Source organism: Ischnura elegans, chromosome 5, assembly GCF_921293095.1.
Source record: "Ischnura elegans chromosome 5, ioIscEleg1.1, whole genome shotgun sequence".
Classification (NCBI taxonomy): domain Eukaryota; kingdom Metazoa; phylum Arthropoda; class Insecta; order Odonata; family Coenagrionidae; genus Ischnura; species Ischnura elegans.
In genome coordinates, this window is record NC_060250.1 from 4,952,067 (window position 1) to 4,971,945 (window position 19,879).

The window sequence follows — 19,879 nt, forward strand, 5'->3', positions numbered from 1 at the left end:
ATACTGAGTCTTGACGGGGATCGAGAAGTCTCGGAGGGGTGAGACTTCTCAAGTCTCGTCAAGTCTCCTGACCTAGGCAATTCTCTAGCTGTGCTGAGAGTCCCATCCCGATAATGCCAGGAAATGAAAATCTCGTCTCGACAGCCGAGACTCTCGGGTGGTCAAGAGTCTTGCACACCCCTAGTACCCATTTCCTACCCTACATGGCGTTGAAAACTCTGGTGACTCAAATATGAAGTGTTCACATACATGGCCAATATTTAAGTTTATACAGTAAAACTTCGATTTTACATCAAGTCTCGTTTTTCCGCAACGACACTCAAGTCCGGCTGGAAAACATAGGGAATTGCAATGGTGAAACTTCCATTTTACATCTTTTCTTGATTATACGCAGTTTTTTGATTTCGTGAACCACAACCCCAGCTAATCTTGATTTTACGCTGTTGTCTTTCGACTGTGCGCAGAACAGCCTCAGTATTGAAGATAATTCTGATCTCAATTTCATCTACGTATTGTCATGTTTCTTAAAGAATTAGGCATGCCTGCAGTAGGGTTTAAAGGACAATCAAAATAGAGGCACAGTAAACTCTCGATTATACGAAGTCAGTGGGACCGGAAAATTGGCACTTCGTAAAATCGAGTTTCGTAATTTCAAACCTTTTTCACAAGTCACAAAAAAATGTTCGCTTTTGTTTCTTCCGCCCTATTTTGTATTTAGTGGCCTTATTTAAACATTTTCGGTGGTTATTCTCGGTATTATTCACAGAAAAGGCTTTTTGTTATCAATTTATGCTGTGAAAGATCGTTAAATAATTATACCACCATAAATTTCCCATTTCTTGTACATACTTCAATATCAACGATCGCTTAAGAAGTTCCCGACCACTTTATAAAACATAATCAAATAATGAATTGCAAAGTTCATTAAAAGAATTTAATGTTATAAATTTGTGGTTAGGAGCGTATAGAAACTATTCAGTGAGGGTAAGATAGATATTTGTTTCCAGCACCCACGGAAATATTAGCGGCAGCCGGCCTAACCATACTCTTAGGGCCTAACCGCCATTTATGTCGCCCTCTATCGCTCAGTGGCGAGAAAAAAAAGAATAACGAGGGTCTTAACCCGTTTCCAAAATAACCTTCGTAAGTTAATAGTTCGAGATACTCCGTATTTTCAGCTGAATGTGCTATCTTTTCAATTAGTTGTTTTCATTGAGATTCAGTCACGATCATAAATTACGTAGGATATGATTATCTTATGGCAAATATTTGAAGTAAATTCTGTTTGAGTTCTCCGTCCGGCTACTGTGCTCCATCATCTTTGCAGACGTTGCTATGAAAGACTTTATTCTTCATTAGGACCATATTCTTCATACCGGGTGTGAAGTGCTATGTTCATATAGTATGTCTCTCTTCTATTATGCAGACAGGAGCAAGGTTCCAACCGGAAAACGACAGGAGAAACATCTTCCATTATCGGAGAAGTAAAGAGAGAAACCTTATTATCCACATTGATTGTTTTCCTACAAGAGACGTTTCATCATTTCTCAACGTGTGGGAAGTATTGGTTCACGTGCGTGAATTCCCAAAAATGACACGCAAAAACCTGTACATTTACCTCATTTAGTTTTCTTGTTCCTTTCTCTGCCGTATTGAAAGTTATGCAAAGGATCATTGACATAGAGAAAAGATTTTCTTAGCTTAAGCACTAAAAAATAGTCGTGCCATAATCGTAAACAAATATAGTGTGGAAAGAGCAAAAAAAATAATTTAAATTGAAAAGTCAGCAGAGAAGAAGAGAGACAATTATAAGCACGGCACCATTTCCCCGATAGTGGAACATACCTCTTCAGCCTCTCTCCGGTTAAAGACATACCCCCTTTGCAGGTAAAGATGAACCATGCCCTTCTCCGCAGTCTGAGAACGTTCCCAGTTGAATAAGAGTGGGATGAGGAAAGAAGTTTTGTCAGCATAACGAGTGGTGAATGGGGCAGGAGAAAGAAGGGTGGGGAAAGGGCCTTCAGCTCTGCCTCAGTCTTCGTTTGGGGGGCGTATTTTTTTACGACGCACTCAAGCCCAGTCGCCTTAGGGAGGGAGTGAATGGGAAATACTGGGGAAGGAAGGGTTTGGGATGCGAAAGGTGGGTGTCAGCCAGATCAGCAGAAGGCCTCAGGAGAGAGTAAACAAAGACTTTGGAAAGAAAGATCTCTAGGCACGGGAGAACGGGGAGGTGCGCGAGAAGAAAGTTTATGGTTAGAGTTAGAAGTGCATCTTCATTACCAGTAGCCTGAAAAATAAGTTGGTGGTAAATAGAGTCCAATACTTAAAATATTTAAGTTGTTTATTCAGGAAGGCTAATATATACACGAAAAGATATTACCCAGAAAAATCCGTTATTTTTTTCTTTTTGCCCTTTCCATCGCCGCTTCCACCATGGTTTCTCACTTGCATAATTGGGAATTAAATTGGGGATCTAAATCGTTAGCTGGATCAAAATATCTTAATGTTTGGAGGGCAGCGTATACTTCTTTTTTATTTGGTGAAATTACTTCCTCACTTTCATCTTCGTCGTCACAGCTATTATGACTAGTCCGGGACGCTTCTTCTTCCGACGTAGGTACCGACGTCGCATTGTCGCAAGCCTGGATATCATCGTCTAGGGCAATATAATCGTTTGATGTTGCGCGCTGTGCTCCTGCTTTTTCCAAGTATTTTTCAAAATCATCTTTTAAGCCTCTAATCTCCTCCGTGATTTCATCCACTGCAGTTTCCTGAAGGTATAACGTAACGAATCAACCATAGGCGTGATATTATAGCGGTAGAATTACTAGTAGGCTCGTTGTATCAATTACCAACCTCAAGAATATCCTCATGATGCGCTATCAAAGGGAATCTGGCAGATTTCCAGCAATTTGCGATTGTAGTGGAGATAATCAAGTACGCCTTTGAACCGTGTTTCTGCGATGATAAATGGCAATTTTATTAACTTCGCCATTTGAGCAAAGTTAACAAAATCGTTATTTCTCATCGCAGAAACACGGTTCAGAGATGTACTTGATTGCCAGATTGGCAGGAGTGCGATGCAAATAATTATTTTTTGATGATGGCATTGATTGATAGATTTTCAAAATTCAATTAGAGCGGTCACTTTTGGGGAGGGAGGCCCCCGCTCGGAGGGTCGAGGAGAGGGGCCAGTGAGGGTGAGCTCGTCGAGGAAAGGGTCCCGAATTAGGGACCCTTCGAAGTGCTTCGGCGAAAAGTAGTCAAGTAGTCCTCGATGTATGTTCACAACAGCCTGCCTTGCGAACATACCAGGTACGTTCACAGCAGTGCAAAGGGTTAAGTAGAAGTGTACGAAATACCCCGCGCGAACTTCCTGACATATCAAACTACGATGTATTGTCGATGCAATGTTTACGAATAGGCACGTAAATAGCGGCATTATGTTAGTCATGATATTTTTACTGAACTCCTATTTCCCTTAAATTGCCTCCGTGAGGTTTTAGGCGAACCCTTTCTCACCAAAGTTGCAGTATCATTTACGATTTCACACTTTTGATGGACCACAGTCGGAACCGCTGATTTTTTTAGCTAACTGCGCTGGCGTAACTAGTTTTGTTCACAAATATACCGCTGTAGTTTGTATAAACGAATGCCATTTGCTCCTGGGGACCGAGCCGAGGTTCGTAATTTCAAAACATTTCGTATAATCGAATATTGCCATGTATTTAGCATAGGCTTTTCGCCGGGAACGCAATATCACTTCGTATAATCGAAAACTTCGTAAAATCCTGCTTCGTATAATCAAGAGTTTACTGTAACTACTTTTGATTAAAACAGATGATCGCCGGAGATGTGAACAATATCACGAAAGGTCCATATAATCAGTGATACCACCTGTTGCTCTTACTTTGTTTTACTCTCCTTAGACTGGAGACCTATCGATAGATAACCATTCTAGATCAAAGACGCAGCCACGACGCGACTTATCGATCGACGCTGTTTATAAGATATTTATTGTAATTACAGCAGATGGTCGTTAATCCGGAATTATGAACTACAGAATATTTATCCCTAACGGAAGATTTTCTAGAATTTTGCCAACGCCATGTTTTCCATCGCCCCAGCAAAATGAGCCACTAAAAATCCTCCCTTGCCAAAATTTTGGCTTTCAAGGTGATCCAAAAAAGATAGTCGTACGTCTAGCATGGACGTTAGTTGATGGTGATTCTACACGAAAGTAAAGGCAACATGCGTTGTCTCATTCCGCGGGCTAACCCCACATCTGCGGGACAAATGGAGGTGAGGGAAAGTTGCTTACGGGGCAGGCTTATCAAAACTGACTCAACTTGCATCTCATTGTCAGTGGGTCTATATGAAACATGGTTGGAACTTGAATAGCTATTAGCTTAACTCCGCTAGGTGGCAAGCATTTATTTTTAACAGAACGGGAGTTAATGTAAATGCCCTCGGAGAATAACTCGTGTCATCAGTTGTCATGGAATCATTGAAGTCAAATTCAAGACTTGAAAGATAAGGCAGTCCCTTTAAACTCAGGAATTGCTTAGCACTATTAAATTGAAATACAAAAAGTGTCTGGTGTTGTTATCAGATATGGGGAAGCAAAATATTACGTGAAGATGAGTGACACGGCTTGTGAGTCGGAAGTCCTGGCACTAAATTTGCGGAAGAGTGCTTATAGAGAAGCTTAACCTGGTAGATTCAATCTACTGATGCTAAAATTTCATGGGAAAATTCTTTTTTAATGCGTAAAAATTTTAAAGAGGGGAGATTATTCCGGACTCTTTATCATTTTTTCATTCATCACTGGTGGCATGACAGCAGTTGCACGGTTACTTAAATAACTCACTTAAAAAAGTGATCTAAACACCGGAAAAAATTTAAGTAAATGAAAGGTCGTAGCACTTTTCCACAAGAATTTTTAATTCGTACAACGCGTTTCAGCTCACTGAGCCATCATCTGGTACAAGACGCTTGAACACATGTGAAGATCCCTTTTATACCCTTGAGAGAGGAGAGTATTGGAGAAGGAGAGGATTTGACATCTTTGAGGATGGGGGGGGGTGGGAGCGGGTGTACAGAGTATAGACAATGGGGAAAGATACAACTACGGGATGTGGAGATGTGAAGAAAAAAGGGGGGCTTAGAGCCCCCCTTTTTTCACTCTTCTCAACACCCCCTCCTCCTGTTTTGCTATGGTCTTCCGCACGTGTCGTCATTTTACAGTTATGACCAGAACCCTCCCTCCAACGTGGGTTCTCCACATCCCGTAGTTGTATCTTTCCCCATTGTCTATACTCTGTACACCCGCTCCCACCCCCCCCCCCCATCCTCAAAGATGTCAAATCCTCTCCTTCTCCAATACTCTCCTCTCTCAAGGGTATAAAAGGGATCTTCACATGTGTTCAAGCGTCTTGTACCAGATGATGGCTCAGTGAGCTGAAACGCGTTGTACGAATTAAAAATTCTTGTGGAAAAGTGCTACGACCTTTCATTTACTTAAATATGTCTAACTTCCACCAATTGAAGCCTGAATCTGTTGAACTTAACCGGAAAAAATCTTAATTTCCGATTATCCCGGGTCCTCTGTGCTCTGTATTATCTATGGTATGCTATTTGGAGGGAGGTAGCCGACAGCTGGGGTCATTAGCGCCATGAAGTAAGGGTTGGAGGGGTAGAAACCCTATGTTGGCATTAGCCATTGGCATTAGAGGCTCCTAAGGAACAGAGTGGTGCTCTGGAAGTGCCCTCCACATTACACTCAAGCAGGGATAGGGCCATCTCCGATAAGTTTCTGCTATTGCCTGGACTTGAACCCAGGCCCACAGGGTGTAAAGCCTTTGTGATGTATTAGCGAAATTTTGCTCCCTGTTAATGGGGTTAATTTGGATGACTATCCTCAGATATCTCATTTCTTCAATCTCCAATCTTTGTTTGCAGGGGGTAAACGAATTTCCTGAAAACTGCTTTAAAAAAAGAATATTTTCAAAAATTAGCTTTTCTGTGAGCATTTGGTATCACCATTCCAAAATTTCTCCTGGGTAACAGAAGTAACCTTACAATTAGTGCCAGAAAGGCTAGCAATTCAACCATGGGAAACATTGTTCAGGAATGCAATGTGGTTTCTCTTAAGGTAACATGTTATCTGTGGTGTTGCTTGTGAGTAAATAAGATTATGAGGCTACATTTTCTTGCCTCCAAATGAGTAATTGAGTCGGAGTCCGAATATATATCTAACCCGATTGAAAAGGATTTCATGCTCCTTAAACCTTACGTATAAAACTTCCTCACTAATGAAACTTTTTCTGTTTCTCCGCTGAAAGTTTCATAAGTGAGGTTCTAATGTATTCCCATAAATCAGAACTATACAAAAGTGTATGACTAAGCATTATAAAAAAACGTTATCCTAAAAAGTATACTCCTCCTCAATACCAACTCTTGATTTTACCCAGTGCCCATATTTTGGTCCCTCCAACTGCGTAAAATCAAAGTTTTACTGTATAGATTAATGATGCTTAATTGGTGTTATTATTTTGAATGATACATTATGTTTTCAATGGTACATAATGTTTTAGATGGCTGCTAAATCTATTGGGTTTGAATTCTTTTGGGAAAAATACTGTTTGCCACAAGTATTCAAGAGCACATTAGATGTCACGCACTGTTTGAGAGCAGGCTAAAGTGGAACTTCCCTTGCTGCTTAAATGGTATGAGATGTGTTAATAGAATGTCGCCCCATCTGTCCACGTCTTAATTGTTAAGTGATGCCGTTGACCACGTGCCAAGTATGGTGTTCAACATGAGTGAGGATGATCTTACCAGGCGAACGGAGCTCTTCAAGCAGCTGTGTGCTGAGAAGGTGCATGCGTCGTCGTCGTGCTCTTCGCTCGATGGCAGTGACCCTGAGGAGGAGGAAGAGGAGGATGACGATGAGGACCACCATGACACCTTTGACAGGCCTGCCAACCGAAGAAGTTTTGTACACCCTGTGGACTACTCTTCACGAACCAGGTAAGCATGCATTGAGTTATGCTAATTTCCCAGAAATCATTCATATTCCAAATACAGTAGATGCCCGGTTTTACGAGTGCTCATAGTCCCTCAGAAATTTCTCGCAAAACTGTGCGCTCGTTGTATCCAAAGGAGTTGAATAAACCCACCCAAGTCTCATAATCATTCGTATTTACAGTTTGTCTTTTGTTTCTGCGGTATTTAACAAAGTTTGTAACGCCAATTGTACCCCTCTAACAACTACCAATGCTAAATCTCAGAACCCAAAAGACGAGGGTAGTACCGCGTTACATAAATTTGCTCGCGACTAGCTAACAGTGGAGAAATCATTTAATTAAAACTAAAAGAACCACGAGGATTCGTCCGGGACACCTCCCGCAAGGGATCAATAAACCAAAAGAAAAGAGAATCACTTCTATAAAACAAATCGTACCACAACTTGGGCATTTATTTGACAATTGCACCTTTTGGGTTTTCTACAAAATGACTTTTCCATTAAACAAAATAAGATTATCCCTGATCCACACTAACGACTCCAATCCACTGACCCCCAAAACATCACAAATACCCCTGCACTTGACGAACCTCACACACATGAATAAATAAATTGGAGACAAATGTCCACTGAATAGTCCCAAATATGGGTGCCCCCAAAATTACAACAATAAATTGATCTTTCCCCCTTTAAACCAAAATAAAACCAACAGCCACATACCTTACGCTAACACACACACAATCATACAACCCACATACTCCGAAGTCCATGCTTCAACACAGAATTAATTCACGTCAGGAGAGTTCAAGTTAGGTGCGTCCAGCGGAAAGGTTGCAGGCCGAGAGAGCGATCTCCTTCGCTTCGCTGACTACCTAGCACCCACAGTGTTGCCGTTTTTCCCAACACCGCGTAGCAGACGACACAATTTGTTGTCTGTTCGGCCCGCGCGCGCTCTTCTCCATATGCGCGGGTCTTTAAACTGGCATCGCAGTTGGACCGCTGGCCGCCCGTCGACCAAGTTACTCCGCCGTGGTCAGCCGCGGAAGTAAAGTGGCGATCTTCTTCAAGACTGCCCTCAGAGAGGACCAATCTCTTCGCTGCAGTCGTGCGGCATGCCTGTAAACTTCCAATTCATCTCCCTCTCCTCTCAACATTCATGCTCCACAAACACATAAATGAAAACAAAGAAAACACATTAACACACATCACACACGTAACGTAAGTGGCTATCTGGCCTCAATGCTCCCCCCTTTTGGGACACGCGAGACGATACCGAAGAACAAAAGAAATAAAGTTAGTGGATTGAAGTCCCAAAAAGAACATACATATGCATAGTTTCAATTAATAATCTCTTTACATTATTTCAATACATAATATATATATATATATTTTTTTTTTTAATACATTAACTTCTCCCACCTGCTCTTCGACCTCCAACCTTCCCGGACGCACTTTACACATTACAAGTTAAACTGGTAGAAAGTCATTATCAGGTATAATATAATTGAGCCTTTGTCTTAAACATTTATGGGCAGTCTTGCAGACCTTTGTTGACAAAACCACTTGAATAGTGCAGATGCCATTTGTATATGTTCCCCTTGCCACAAATATTTTTGGCTGCTAGGTGTTCCTAGTTCATTCACTAGGTACTGCACGAATTGTATCTTTCTTTAATATTGTGAACTACGTAAATGATGAGATACCAAATTGCCTCCAGATATCAGTCTTCAAAGTCCAGCTACTTTTGCTATAATTTTAATGTCAAAATATTTAAGTTTCCCTGATATGATGCACTCGCGCAAACCACCTAACACTACTACGCCCCTGAGACTAAGTACACACCACCCCTCCACGTACATCCCAACTCCCTTACCATGTGATTGGGTGCATGCAGTCGAGGGGATGGTAGAAGTGGTAGAAAATCACTCTTCCGCTGCATGCTGAGGCCCCATTTGCCCTCTGCCTTGGATCGTGCTCAAAGGATCGGTTGCATTGAGTTCACCCCTCTACACATGCTGACCGCAGAGAATTGTTAGAGGTAGTGGGTAAGGTTACCAGGTAAGAAAGGGAAACGCCCACAATACATGTAAACAAAATGCTTCCGTGAGGAAAGGAGCCGGAAGGGACGAAGACCTTGACGAACCCAAATGAACAATCCCTTGTTTTGGTGAATCGAAGAAAGGGCTTGTTTCTTTCCTTCATACGCATGAGACAACATTGTATGACTAGGCGAAGGTGTGAGGTGCATTTTGGGGGCATTGGTTGGCTGCAATCCGTGCTGGCGGAGGGTTCTCTGTCCCTCCCTTTTGGCTGTCATCAGACAACTTTCGCTGGTCAGACACTAGTCTGAGAGTTTTCTGGAGAGCGATTGCGATGATATAAATGCTTTACTTAATGTACAAAGTCTTCAGTTCCTCCGAAAAAAAATAACCCTGGGCGGTTTACATACGTACAATAATAGCACTGTATGGGAACGGATTAGCGAGGACGCGTGTGCTGCGTCGCAAAATTTGGAGCTGAATATTATTTTTGAAATAGGAGTCTGTGTATAGGAGCTTTTAATCATTGTCAAAAGATTCAAAGGATCTGGTGTAGGAAATAGCAGTTTTTAATTGTGCTCGTGTAGCACATAGCCCTTGAGGGTAACCCGCACCTAAGTTAAGCCATTCGTTTCAACAAAATTAAGGGATTGTGCGGAAGTGCATTACTGTTTTGCTGAAATGGTGTGAAACTTTGAATCAAACAGAATTTTAGAGAGTATGAAGAAGAGATAATGAAGATTCACTACGATTGGTTGCTAAGCAGAGGATTTCTACTATCAACACAGTAATTCTACTTTTAAAAGGTTTTTACCATTGATTACTTGGCGGTGCTGAGACCTCGCTCCCTAACCTACGGTTGATTGTTATTTTACCATTTTGGTAATAATTGTGATATTCTAATGTGGCAATAGCTGATGATGTCTTCATCGAACTACATTCCTATGCATAAATGAAACATCGATATATACATTGCCGGATAGCATGCAGCAACAGATACCATTGCTCCGGCTTTCCATAAGTCTAAATTCCATGTAAGGATGCCAATCTAACTACGACAATGCACTACCACTTCCTTGCGTGACACAAAAAAAAATGGAGGAGGTTTCACTGCAATGTAAGATCCCACGCTTAAGACGAAGCCAATTGTAATATTATGGAGACGAAGCCAGCCAAAGATGATGGGGGGGAAGTAACTCCCTCTCTCACTATCATCTTTCTCCAATTTCCCTCCCATTGATAGCTGGGCATAACAAAAGAAGAATGTAAAACGGGACCACATGGAGCGTACTCAAGGCCGTAAATCACATAAATGTCTGGACATAACTGGCTTTAGGGGGGCTATTCTGTATCTTGGGGGCGCTTTATTGCGCCGCGGCTATTTCCCTCTTTCAAATGGCATCGATTTTGATTCAGCAAATTGCATCGCGTTATATTACGCCGATTTTGGGGGCGTAATATATCGCCCCCGTGAAATCTGTAGTCGGTATGAAAATTAGTGTAGGGCAAATAATACAAGTCGAGTAACTCATTAAGTTATTTATAAATATCTAATTATTAGACATAATAATGATTAAAATATCTTTTTTTAAATTATTCCATCGTTATCTAGCGGTCAGCGAAAGCCAATTTTAGGTTTTATGATATTACTTGCAAATCCAAGATCTCCGAGAGCAAGATACAAATGACGGTCGAAAACAGTTCCGCGCATTGCAGACGACGAAAATTTCTTACAGTATTTATGATCAAGCTCATCAGCAGAGAATGGGATTTAACATTAAAATATCTCTACCACCTTCATAAATGCCCTTGCGAGCATTCTATAACACAGCACAGACAGCACCGCTGCAATTGACAATGCATACTAATATATACTAATACGTACGTACGTGATTTCCAACGGAAGAAAGGGGCAAATAAACAGAATGATTGCTCGAAACACGGAAACATTTAATGAATTATTCATCATAAAACTGCATACATTTCAACATCATTCCTCCGGCGGCATATCACAAATTTACACTGTACAGCAGTATATTTAGTCCGAGTCATATCAACTCTAAGTTGTTTCAAGTAACATATGGAAATGGTATCAAAGTGCAAACATAATAACACTTCCATAATCATTGCTCGAGAAATTGGTATTAGAAACCGTAAAGTATGTCACACGAGTTCACAATCACAACACTCGCGATGATTCCTTCCATGACATCCGCGTAATCTAGAAAACAGCTGTTTTCCTCAACGAATGTATTTAAAATGGCCTAAAATGTGATTTCAAGTGACAAAAATGTTTTATAATTAAATAATTACCCTTGTGGACAACTGTGGATTAACTGTGGACATCGTAGAATTACGGCGAGCAATGAGGCAAACGATGTAAACAAGCCATGGCTGAAGATGAACGTACTAGTAAAAATAATTTCGTCACCACTAATCATAAGAGTATAATCATTATAGGCGTAGGTGAACGAATAGTGCGTAGCGGACGAAGTCCTCTTCAAGACAATTATACTTGTAAATTCCGATATATTAAGCTCAAAAATTGGCGATATTTTTCCATCGGTGACTGTAACCCTTGAATATAGACGCTTATTTACTTAGGCTAGAAAATATCCGATAGAAAAAGAGCAAAATCTCCAAACACAAGACACATCGTATTTTTAACTTCTTCCCGGGCTGCCGAGTATCCTGCTGCGTTTTCGGAGTGTCTCATTTGTTTATTGCAAAGAATCGAGAAATATGATTGGACGTGTACAAAACTCCGCCCCTGGTAGGGGCCGCTATCGGAATAACGCGAGCCAAATGCTGGCGTTATTGTCGATGCTATAAAGCGACCCCAAATTCCGCTTAGGGGCCGCTATTTTGAGATAGTGAATCGGGGGGTCGTAATATTGCGCCAGAAATAGCATCTTCGTTGTGATAGCGGAGCCGCTATCTGTTACAGAATAGGCCCCTAGGTGTACTAGATCTGACACACATATAGTATTTTCAGTTTAATAAACAGATAATACAAAACATTATAGTTAACACTTGCTCAGTGGTGCATCGCCCTTGAGAAATATCTGTCGTAATACCGAGCGTACACTGTGGAAGGAACTTTTTGACCTCGCTTAATCCGATGTATTTTACATGTTAAACATGGGACATTTGGCGGTACAAAGACTATCACTCGCATAAACGTGATTCTCGTAAAATGCCGTACTCGCAAAACGGGGCTTCCACTGTATATGTCTTGCAAATGCTTTTTGCTGTTATCACTTTTTGTGCATTGTTTGGCAAAAATCGTAAGCTGATTGGTTTGATGAAGCTCTCCTCTCTGAATCCCTGTTGGCATCAAAATTTGAGAGAGATAGATCAAAATTTTTGTCAAGGAAATTGTGTTAAGAAATAGTGAAATTTTGGCGAAACTTATACCAAGCTGTAAGTACAGTGGAAGCCCCTTATAACGACAGCTGTTGGGAACAGAGAAATCTGTCGCTATAGTGAGTTGTCGTTGTCACCGAATGCAATTACATCGTCACAAAAAAAATCACTCATCAGGCGTCACCACGGTTGTTTCTGCTAAGAGGCGAAAATTGCAGCATGATAGCTGTTTTAAATCATTATTTTGAACATTTAATTCACTAATGATCATATTCACTTGCAATCTATGATCAAATCATATGTAATTATGCAGGATGCTATATGCCGAGGCATTAAGAAGTCGATTTTAAAAGTCCCAGCTTCAGACTCACTCGTACTGAACTGTGCATAATGAGCTGTTATTATCCTTATTTCTTGGATGTTCCAAATATACATGTCGTAACTACCAGTTATGGCTATGCATCAGACTATTAAATGCTAAAACTTCGGAATCTGTTCAAATATTCATACCTTCTATCTTTCCGAGTAGTAATGAAAATGATGGGTGGCTGCTGCAATTGGGTGACGAAAGGAGTGTGATAAAATTTTAGGGTTCCACATGAGCATTGCAATTCTTTCTTTTTCAGGTTAACGGCGGAATGAAGGTGGAAGTAATCTTCTTATGCTTCAAGTCTGCCTGTATGAATGGTTTACTATCGTGTTTCAAAACAGCCGACTCAAATGCTATTGGAATCATGAAACCGAACAGCTTTACGGCATCTAAAAGCATATTAGTCATATCAATTATCTTCGGTGGAAAGGGTGAGAAACTGTTTCAAATAAATAGAAGGACAAATGATAAATGAAGTCCACTATTTGTCTGTCAGCAATATTTGTTTCGTAAAGATTCACGCAATCAGACGCAATATCAGCGGATGTGGAGACCTCTAGCGGCAGTAGCGCACACTTTTTGATAGGAATGCTGACTGGAACTGAAGAACGCTCGTAGTGTTAGGCGGCAATAACACAATTTTAACGTTTCTTAGTTCTATTGGTGGGTGGGCTGGGCAATTGTCAATGAATAATAGTACTTTTTGTATTCCTTCCCCCAATCCTGGCATCAAACGCTCGTAACCACTGCGTGAAGATAGCAGCCGTCATCCAAGCATTTTTATTTGCTTCGTAAGTGCAAGGGAGAGTTTTAACTCCCTTCAAACATCGGGGATGGGCGGATTTCCCCACCACGAACGGTTTTAACTTCTGAACCATCCTTATTGGCGCATAAAAGAACAGTTACGCGGTCTTTACTTTTCTTCCCTCCTTTGCAGGGGTCCGTTTGAGTGGCGAGAGTTTTGTCCAGGAGAAGGTTAAAGTATATGCCCGTCTCATCCGCGTTGTAAATATCGCAGGGGCTGTAATTGTCCAAATAGTCTTTAAGGACCGGAGCCCAGCCTTCCACAGCATTAACGTCAACACTTGATGATTCACCGGATAGTTTGTGAAGGGATATCCCCTTCCTATTTTTAAATCGTGCAAACCATCCATCCGAGCACTTAAAATTGTCTTCACCAAGCCTCTCACACAAATACTCAGCTTTAGCCTTCATCATTGGGCCGGTGATAGGAATCCCTGCGGCTCTTTGCTGGCAAAACCACGAGAAAAGAGCAGTTTCTAGCTGCGGATGCTCTCCGGGCCGCAGGTGTTTTTGAGTGCTTGGACGCCCTTCTTTAAGCACTGCCGAACGAATTTGTTCTTTTTTCTTTAAAATAGTGAACAATGTCGATGTATTAATTCGAAATCGCCTCGCTATTTCACTCTTTGAATACTCTCCACTTCCACAATCTGCAATAATTCTCATTTTGGTTTTTAAATCCAAGGACTCGCGTTTACCAGCCATGGTGCTAGCAGACGGGCGGAATAATGTTGAATTGGCGACATAGCCCAAAAGTTTTAATTCAACATGACGAGCACCCGCGAAAGTTTTTAACGAAGAAGGGCGGAATAATTTTTAACCTCACTGTGGAGGCGCGGGAGGGAGATGACAAAAGAGCAATGAAATGTGTACTCAAGAAATTTATTAAGGAAATAAGAAAAGGAGAATAAGGAACATGTAGACGTCGACGTTGGCGGAAAAAATGCCGTTTTAAAAGCATTGAATTCCAGAGATGTGGCACGTGGTCAAAAAGTCAACCTGCAGGGTTCCCACTCAACCGTGAAAACCTTAAAACCGTGAATTAGCCGTGAATTTCGTCTACCGTGAAAAAACCTGGAAAAAGCCGTGAATTTCGACCGAAAACCTTAAAAATCTCTCAATCTTGATAATAATACCAAATAATACCTTCCCAGAAATTTTCAACTTCGTTCATAGTGAGCGCACTTCTATTCATTGTTGGGAGCATCGTCGCATGGGTCGGAAAAGTGTGGGAACGAATGTTGCCTGAAGAAAAAACAAACATCTTTCCACAGCGCAGGCCTTTTCTCTCCCCCCTCCTGAAATATGACACCACTTCTCATCAGCTTGTTTACTTTCCTCGACTGCCTTGGTTTCCCCTCCCTCGGTCACTGCTTAGTCCCCCTTCCACCCAATTAGGTTTCACACTGGCTGCAGCGGCCACTTTCAAAACTAAATCTAGATGGTCTTCGTGTCGAAAAATTAGAACGTTTATTCAACACCCTCAATCCTGTGATTGGAAGACCACTAGCCTTGACAACCTGCTATGCGCTGTCGACACTACGCTCCCTGCGATTGAACCGGGCGACAGGGAGCTTTCGGCGCGACGTTACTAATTCTCGCGCTTGTCGGCCTTTAAGCCCCTGAAAACGAGAGAAGATTTCCGCTTATGGCAACACAGCATTACACGATTTTCGCATGCGTCGACCTGGGACTTGCCAGTTTTACGTCGCAACCGGAAAGTTTGTGTGGAGTTATTTACTGTTGGTGGTGATCCTCCGCTTTGTGCTTTCTAAGGTTATGCTGTTTGTTTGTGTCGTTAAAGCCTCAATGCCGTCGCGATATAAACTGCTACAAAGTCGTTCCATTTTTCCCAGAGCAACGGTAAGAAGGGAACATGATTTGCCTCTGATTAAAGAGATCGATTCAGTTTTGGTTTCAGAGTATTACGATAGCAGAGAAAAGAAGTCATTACACTGCCGCTTTCAAAAGAAAGTTATACGGTGGAACCTGGATCTATCGTTCCCACATTGATCGTTCGCCGTTTCTGGTCCCAAATAAAGTTCCTTATAGACAATGTAATTTTTTCCCGCATCTATCGTTCCCCGAAGTATCGTTTCTCGCATTGATCGTTTGAAGATCGCGGTTCCGACGCATAATTTTCCCGCATCCAACGTTTGACGAAATGGAGACGAAATAAATACAATGTGTCATTTATGGCTAATAACGACAAGCGCATAGTTGGAATCTTCCCCAAGAGATGGAACTACCAATGGGAGAAGCTCACAATGGGAGAAGCTCTCGTCAGTGCCGTGGGAAAGTAACATTAGCGCATTTCCCAAGATCCGTTATCCCCCTCCATTCAGCATTCGCCTCCCCCCTTCTGACGCTTTCCTCTTCTTCAAAATAAAAAAAAGGTCCCAGTTCTCGCAGGGATTGTAATAAGAAAACCTTAGCTTCGAAAAAATATCGAGTTACACGAGAACAATAGAAACGTGTTTCGCGCTCCCCCTCTTCTCACCCACTGAACTTTTTCAGCCGAACTCCTTCAAAGTTCCCAGTTCCTGGAGGTCAACTGCTGCATGAGTCACCTATTAGCCCAAAAAGTATCTAACAATGATATTCAGCAATTGCTATTATGCTTTTATTAGATTGAAATGCTACCAATTTGCGCGTAATTAAAAAAAACGAGACCAAACAAGACGTATTTTAAGCAAGGAAATAGATGGAAAAATACGATGGTGATTTTTGGCGAAACGTGATATCCTCGTAGCTGAGCTTCTCGGTAGTTAAATCGGAATTTTGTACCGAAAACAAGATATCAGGTTGTTATCAGTTATCAATTTACGAGCTATACTTTAAGTCTCACTTGTCAGAGTTACTGACGAAGAGATATCTTCTCAGGATTTTTGTTTCTCCCTACTAACAATCCGAATTCATCTGCTGATCTGGCGCTACGCTAATTAGAAAAGAATGGGTATCTTCAGGGTAAAAAATTTCATAGCGCAGTCATATAGTCACGCTTCGCCCTCTGCAGTATGCTCTACGTACCCCTGTACGCGATAGCATCAGTTCCGAACTTCACCTCGTACGAGTGGTTCCCTACTTTCCAGGGTGGCTGGACTTCGAACCACCGAGTTTTTTCCATGTGGGTTTAATAAAGTAAGGTTTCATTTTCACTAGTTTAATTTTATTCGTCTTCGGACCATGGCCCCTCCGAAGAAACTATTGAGAACTTTAAGAGATGGACTGAAAATAATTGAACAGGAAGAAAAGAATCCAGGCTAGATGCGCGTGAATATTGCAGAGCGCCTTGGGTTGTCCACTAGCACATGACGGTAGGGGTGGGGGTAGAGTGAGCTACCTGGAGAAAACAAGTAGAAATATGAAGGCGAAGATCCAGGTGGGCGTGCCGCTGACGATTAACGCAACATTGTACACGCTTTACACACTACCTCAATTATATTAAAAATATATTCATTAGACAGGAACAATTCAAGGAATAGACTATTTTTGGCCTTCGTCATCCATCTCACAACCAGTCACTGCGCCGGCGAATGCGGTTGTTTTAGGCACAGCATGCACATTGCTCTCGTGAATACTTGTACTGGAAATGGTGTTTGATGGATAAGAATTTGTACATCAGACTGAAATCCATAATAGCAGTGTAAATGCCGAGTGGAGAGCAAACATTTTTTTAGTGAGGTGGCGTTTTCCTTCAGAATTTTGAAAGAGATATGGGTCGAATCAAAAATATGACCTATGTGTCTTGATAAAGTACTATTATTCCTGTTATTATCTTAAATATTGTTTGAAACCTTTAATGAATATCTTAATTACTCGCCAAAATCCTACGTTTCCTGGGACATAGGCAACCTAGCAAAAAAATAAAGCATTGATTGTTTTTCTGCATTCATTTTATAATCGTATCGTTGTTAGGAAAAAAAATTTTTCCTAGTGGAGTTCCAAAAAAGGAGGGTAGTCTTAGAATCGTGTTCGTCTTAGATTCGTGCTAATACGGTGTATGAAATTGTTTTTCGATTTATTATGTTCTATTAACAATTTTCATAAAATATTTTCCGTTAAATAAGAAAGAATCAATTTATTATATTATATAAACAATTTAAATAAAATATTTTCTGTTAAATAAGAAAGATTGGGGTGGGGGAAATTCGGTTATTGTGCAGTAATAACAACGTGCGCAAAAAACAATCTCTCTGCGAGGAATTAAAAAAGGACCTCGGGTGTCCGGACGGAAGAAGGTCCGAAGGATATTTGGCGTCCAGGCAAGAGCGCGGTTGGGCTGATCCTTGAGTCGGCCCTGAATTTTGGAAACGATAGATCACGTCATAACAGATATCACTTTTCATTGCGGCATCAACATTCACGGCGTTTGTCGCGTACGTTAATTTTCTGTTGATATACGGCCAGTGATTTTCTTATTGTTGGCTTATTAACGGACCGTGAATTTAGCGAAATTGAGACCGTGAAAACGTGACAAATACCGTGAAAACCTGAAAAATAACCGTGAAAACCTGGAAAAAGCCGTGAATTTCATTATTCAGGTAGAGTGGGAACCCTGACCTGGCGTAATTACGAATGGCGCAAGAGAGGAATCGAGCCATTATCGCTTATATGAATTTATTTTACATTTAAATCATAGGGCTTAAAATGGTTCCTTGGGTAGCTGTCTCTAATTCGTGCTTGTCGCTATATCCCGTACTCGTTATAAGGGGCTTCCACTGTATCTTGTTTCAACTTCTTGGGCGTGTGCGAGTGCTAAAAGTTACCCTATCTCATATGAGGAAATTTTGAGTATCTATTGTATCAATCCCTATACTAATGACAAGACTTCTCAATTCTAGGCCAAGAACTATGAGATTTATCAATATTTTGTGACATGACATCATAAAATTTTTACATAAATATATAGGAATGCATTACACCTCACGAGCAAAGCCCAGAAAAATTGCGTCCACTATGACAGACATCACAAACCAACTTGAGGCTCAGTTTTTCAAGCATATTTGTCTCGAAAGCAATTGGGACTCAAGAAGTAGTTTGTTTTTGTTCAAATTTCGAAGAGTCAAGTCTTGCGTGTTCCTAATGGTAAGGTAACTACAGCTAATTATGAAGCTATTTTGAAAATTATCAATTTGTACCACTACAATTAATTGTGTTGACTTTGATTTACAATATTCATGCCTCCATCATAAATAGGGCTGTAATTACCTTTATGCATTGGTGACATGTACAAGGTGTATCCAAAATTTAAGTGCAGTTTTGAAAAATAATATTGCAACATTGTGTGTTTTGTGTACATCTGTATGCATTTTAGGAACTTATCAGGAACAAAGCTTGTGATGAGATAAGCGATCTGTGACAATACCACACAGAAGAAGTCCTTAAATTTCAGGAAATGTTTTATTGGGTTTGTGGATGTTGTATTGTCTTGCGTTTGTGTTTTGCAGGAACCAAGGTGGTGGCGGAGAGGATGGAAAGGGTGGTGGTGGCAGCAGCTCCGATGAAGATGACGACAACGAGGAGGAGGGCGGAGGGAGGAGGAAAGGGGAGGTGCAGATGGAGGTGGACTCGACTGATCGTGAGTGACACTCAATACATATCTGCACTTGTTGTCCTCTCAAAAGGTTTTCTTGCCCAATGGTATTAAATTATGCGCAAAGAGCACATTTCCCAAGATCTGCTATCTGCCTCCATTCAGCACTCGCCTCCCCCCTCTGATGCTTTCCTCCGTTCCGAAATCAAACAAAAGGTCCCAGCTCACGCTGGGATTGTATCACAAAGACCTTAGCTTCGAAAGAAAATATCAAGTAGCATGAGAACAATAGGTTTCGCACCTCTCCTATTGTCGCCCACTGATTTCTTTCAGCCTTCCTCCTTCAAAGTTTCCAGTTTCTGTAGGTCACCTGCTGGATGAATCACCAATGAGCCCGAAAGGTGTATGACAATAATTTTCAGCAATTGGTATTATACTTTTATTAGATTGAAATATTAGTAATGTGCAAGTAATTAAAAGAATGAGACCAAACACGACATATTTTCAATCTTATTTAAGCATTTTAAGGAAGGAAATTATTGGAAAAATACGATGGTGATTTCTGACAAAACTCGATATACTCGCAGCTGAGCTTCTCGGCAGTTGATGCGGCATTATTTTCCAAAAACAAGGCATCAGGTTACAATTTACGAGTTATACTATAAGTCTCACTTGTCAGAGTTACTCACGAAGGGATATCTCCTCAGGATATTTTGTTTCTCTCTACTAACAATCCGAAT

General features: G+C 41.1%; 1 protein-coding gene across 4 annotated transcripts in view; it reads left to right on the forward strand.

Moving 5' to 3' along the window:
* The window catches only part of LOC124158452 (serine/threonine-protein phosphatase 6 regulatory subunit 3), a 153,590-nt gene that overhangs the window by 107,357 nt on the left and 26,354 nt on the right, over positions 1 to 19,879 (forward strand). For 3 of the 4 annotated variants that reach the window (XM_046533542.1, XM_046533540.1, XM_046533539.1), the window contains exons 15-16: positions 6,784 to 7,032; positions 19,054 to 19,184. In XM_046533542.1, coding sequence (XP_046389498.1) covers positions 6,784 to 7,032; positions 19,054 to 19,184 — 380 coding nt within the window. The remainder of the gene's footprint in view (positions 1 to 6,783; positions 7,033 to 19,053; positions 19,185 to 19,879) is intronic. The other variant, XM_046533541.1, reaches the window with a different exon arrangement.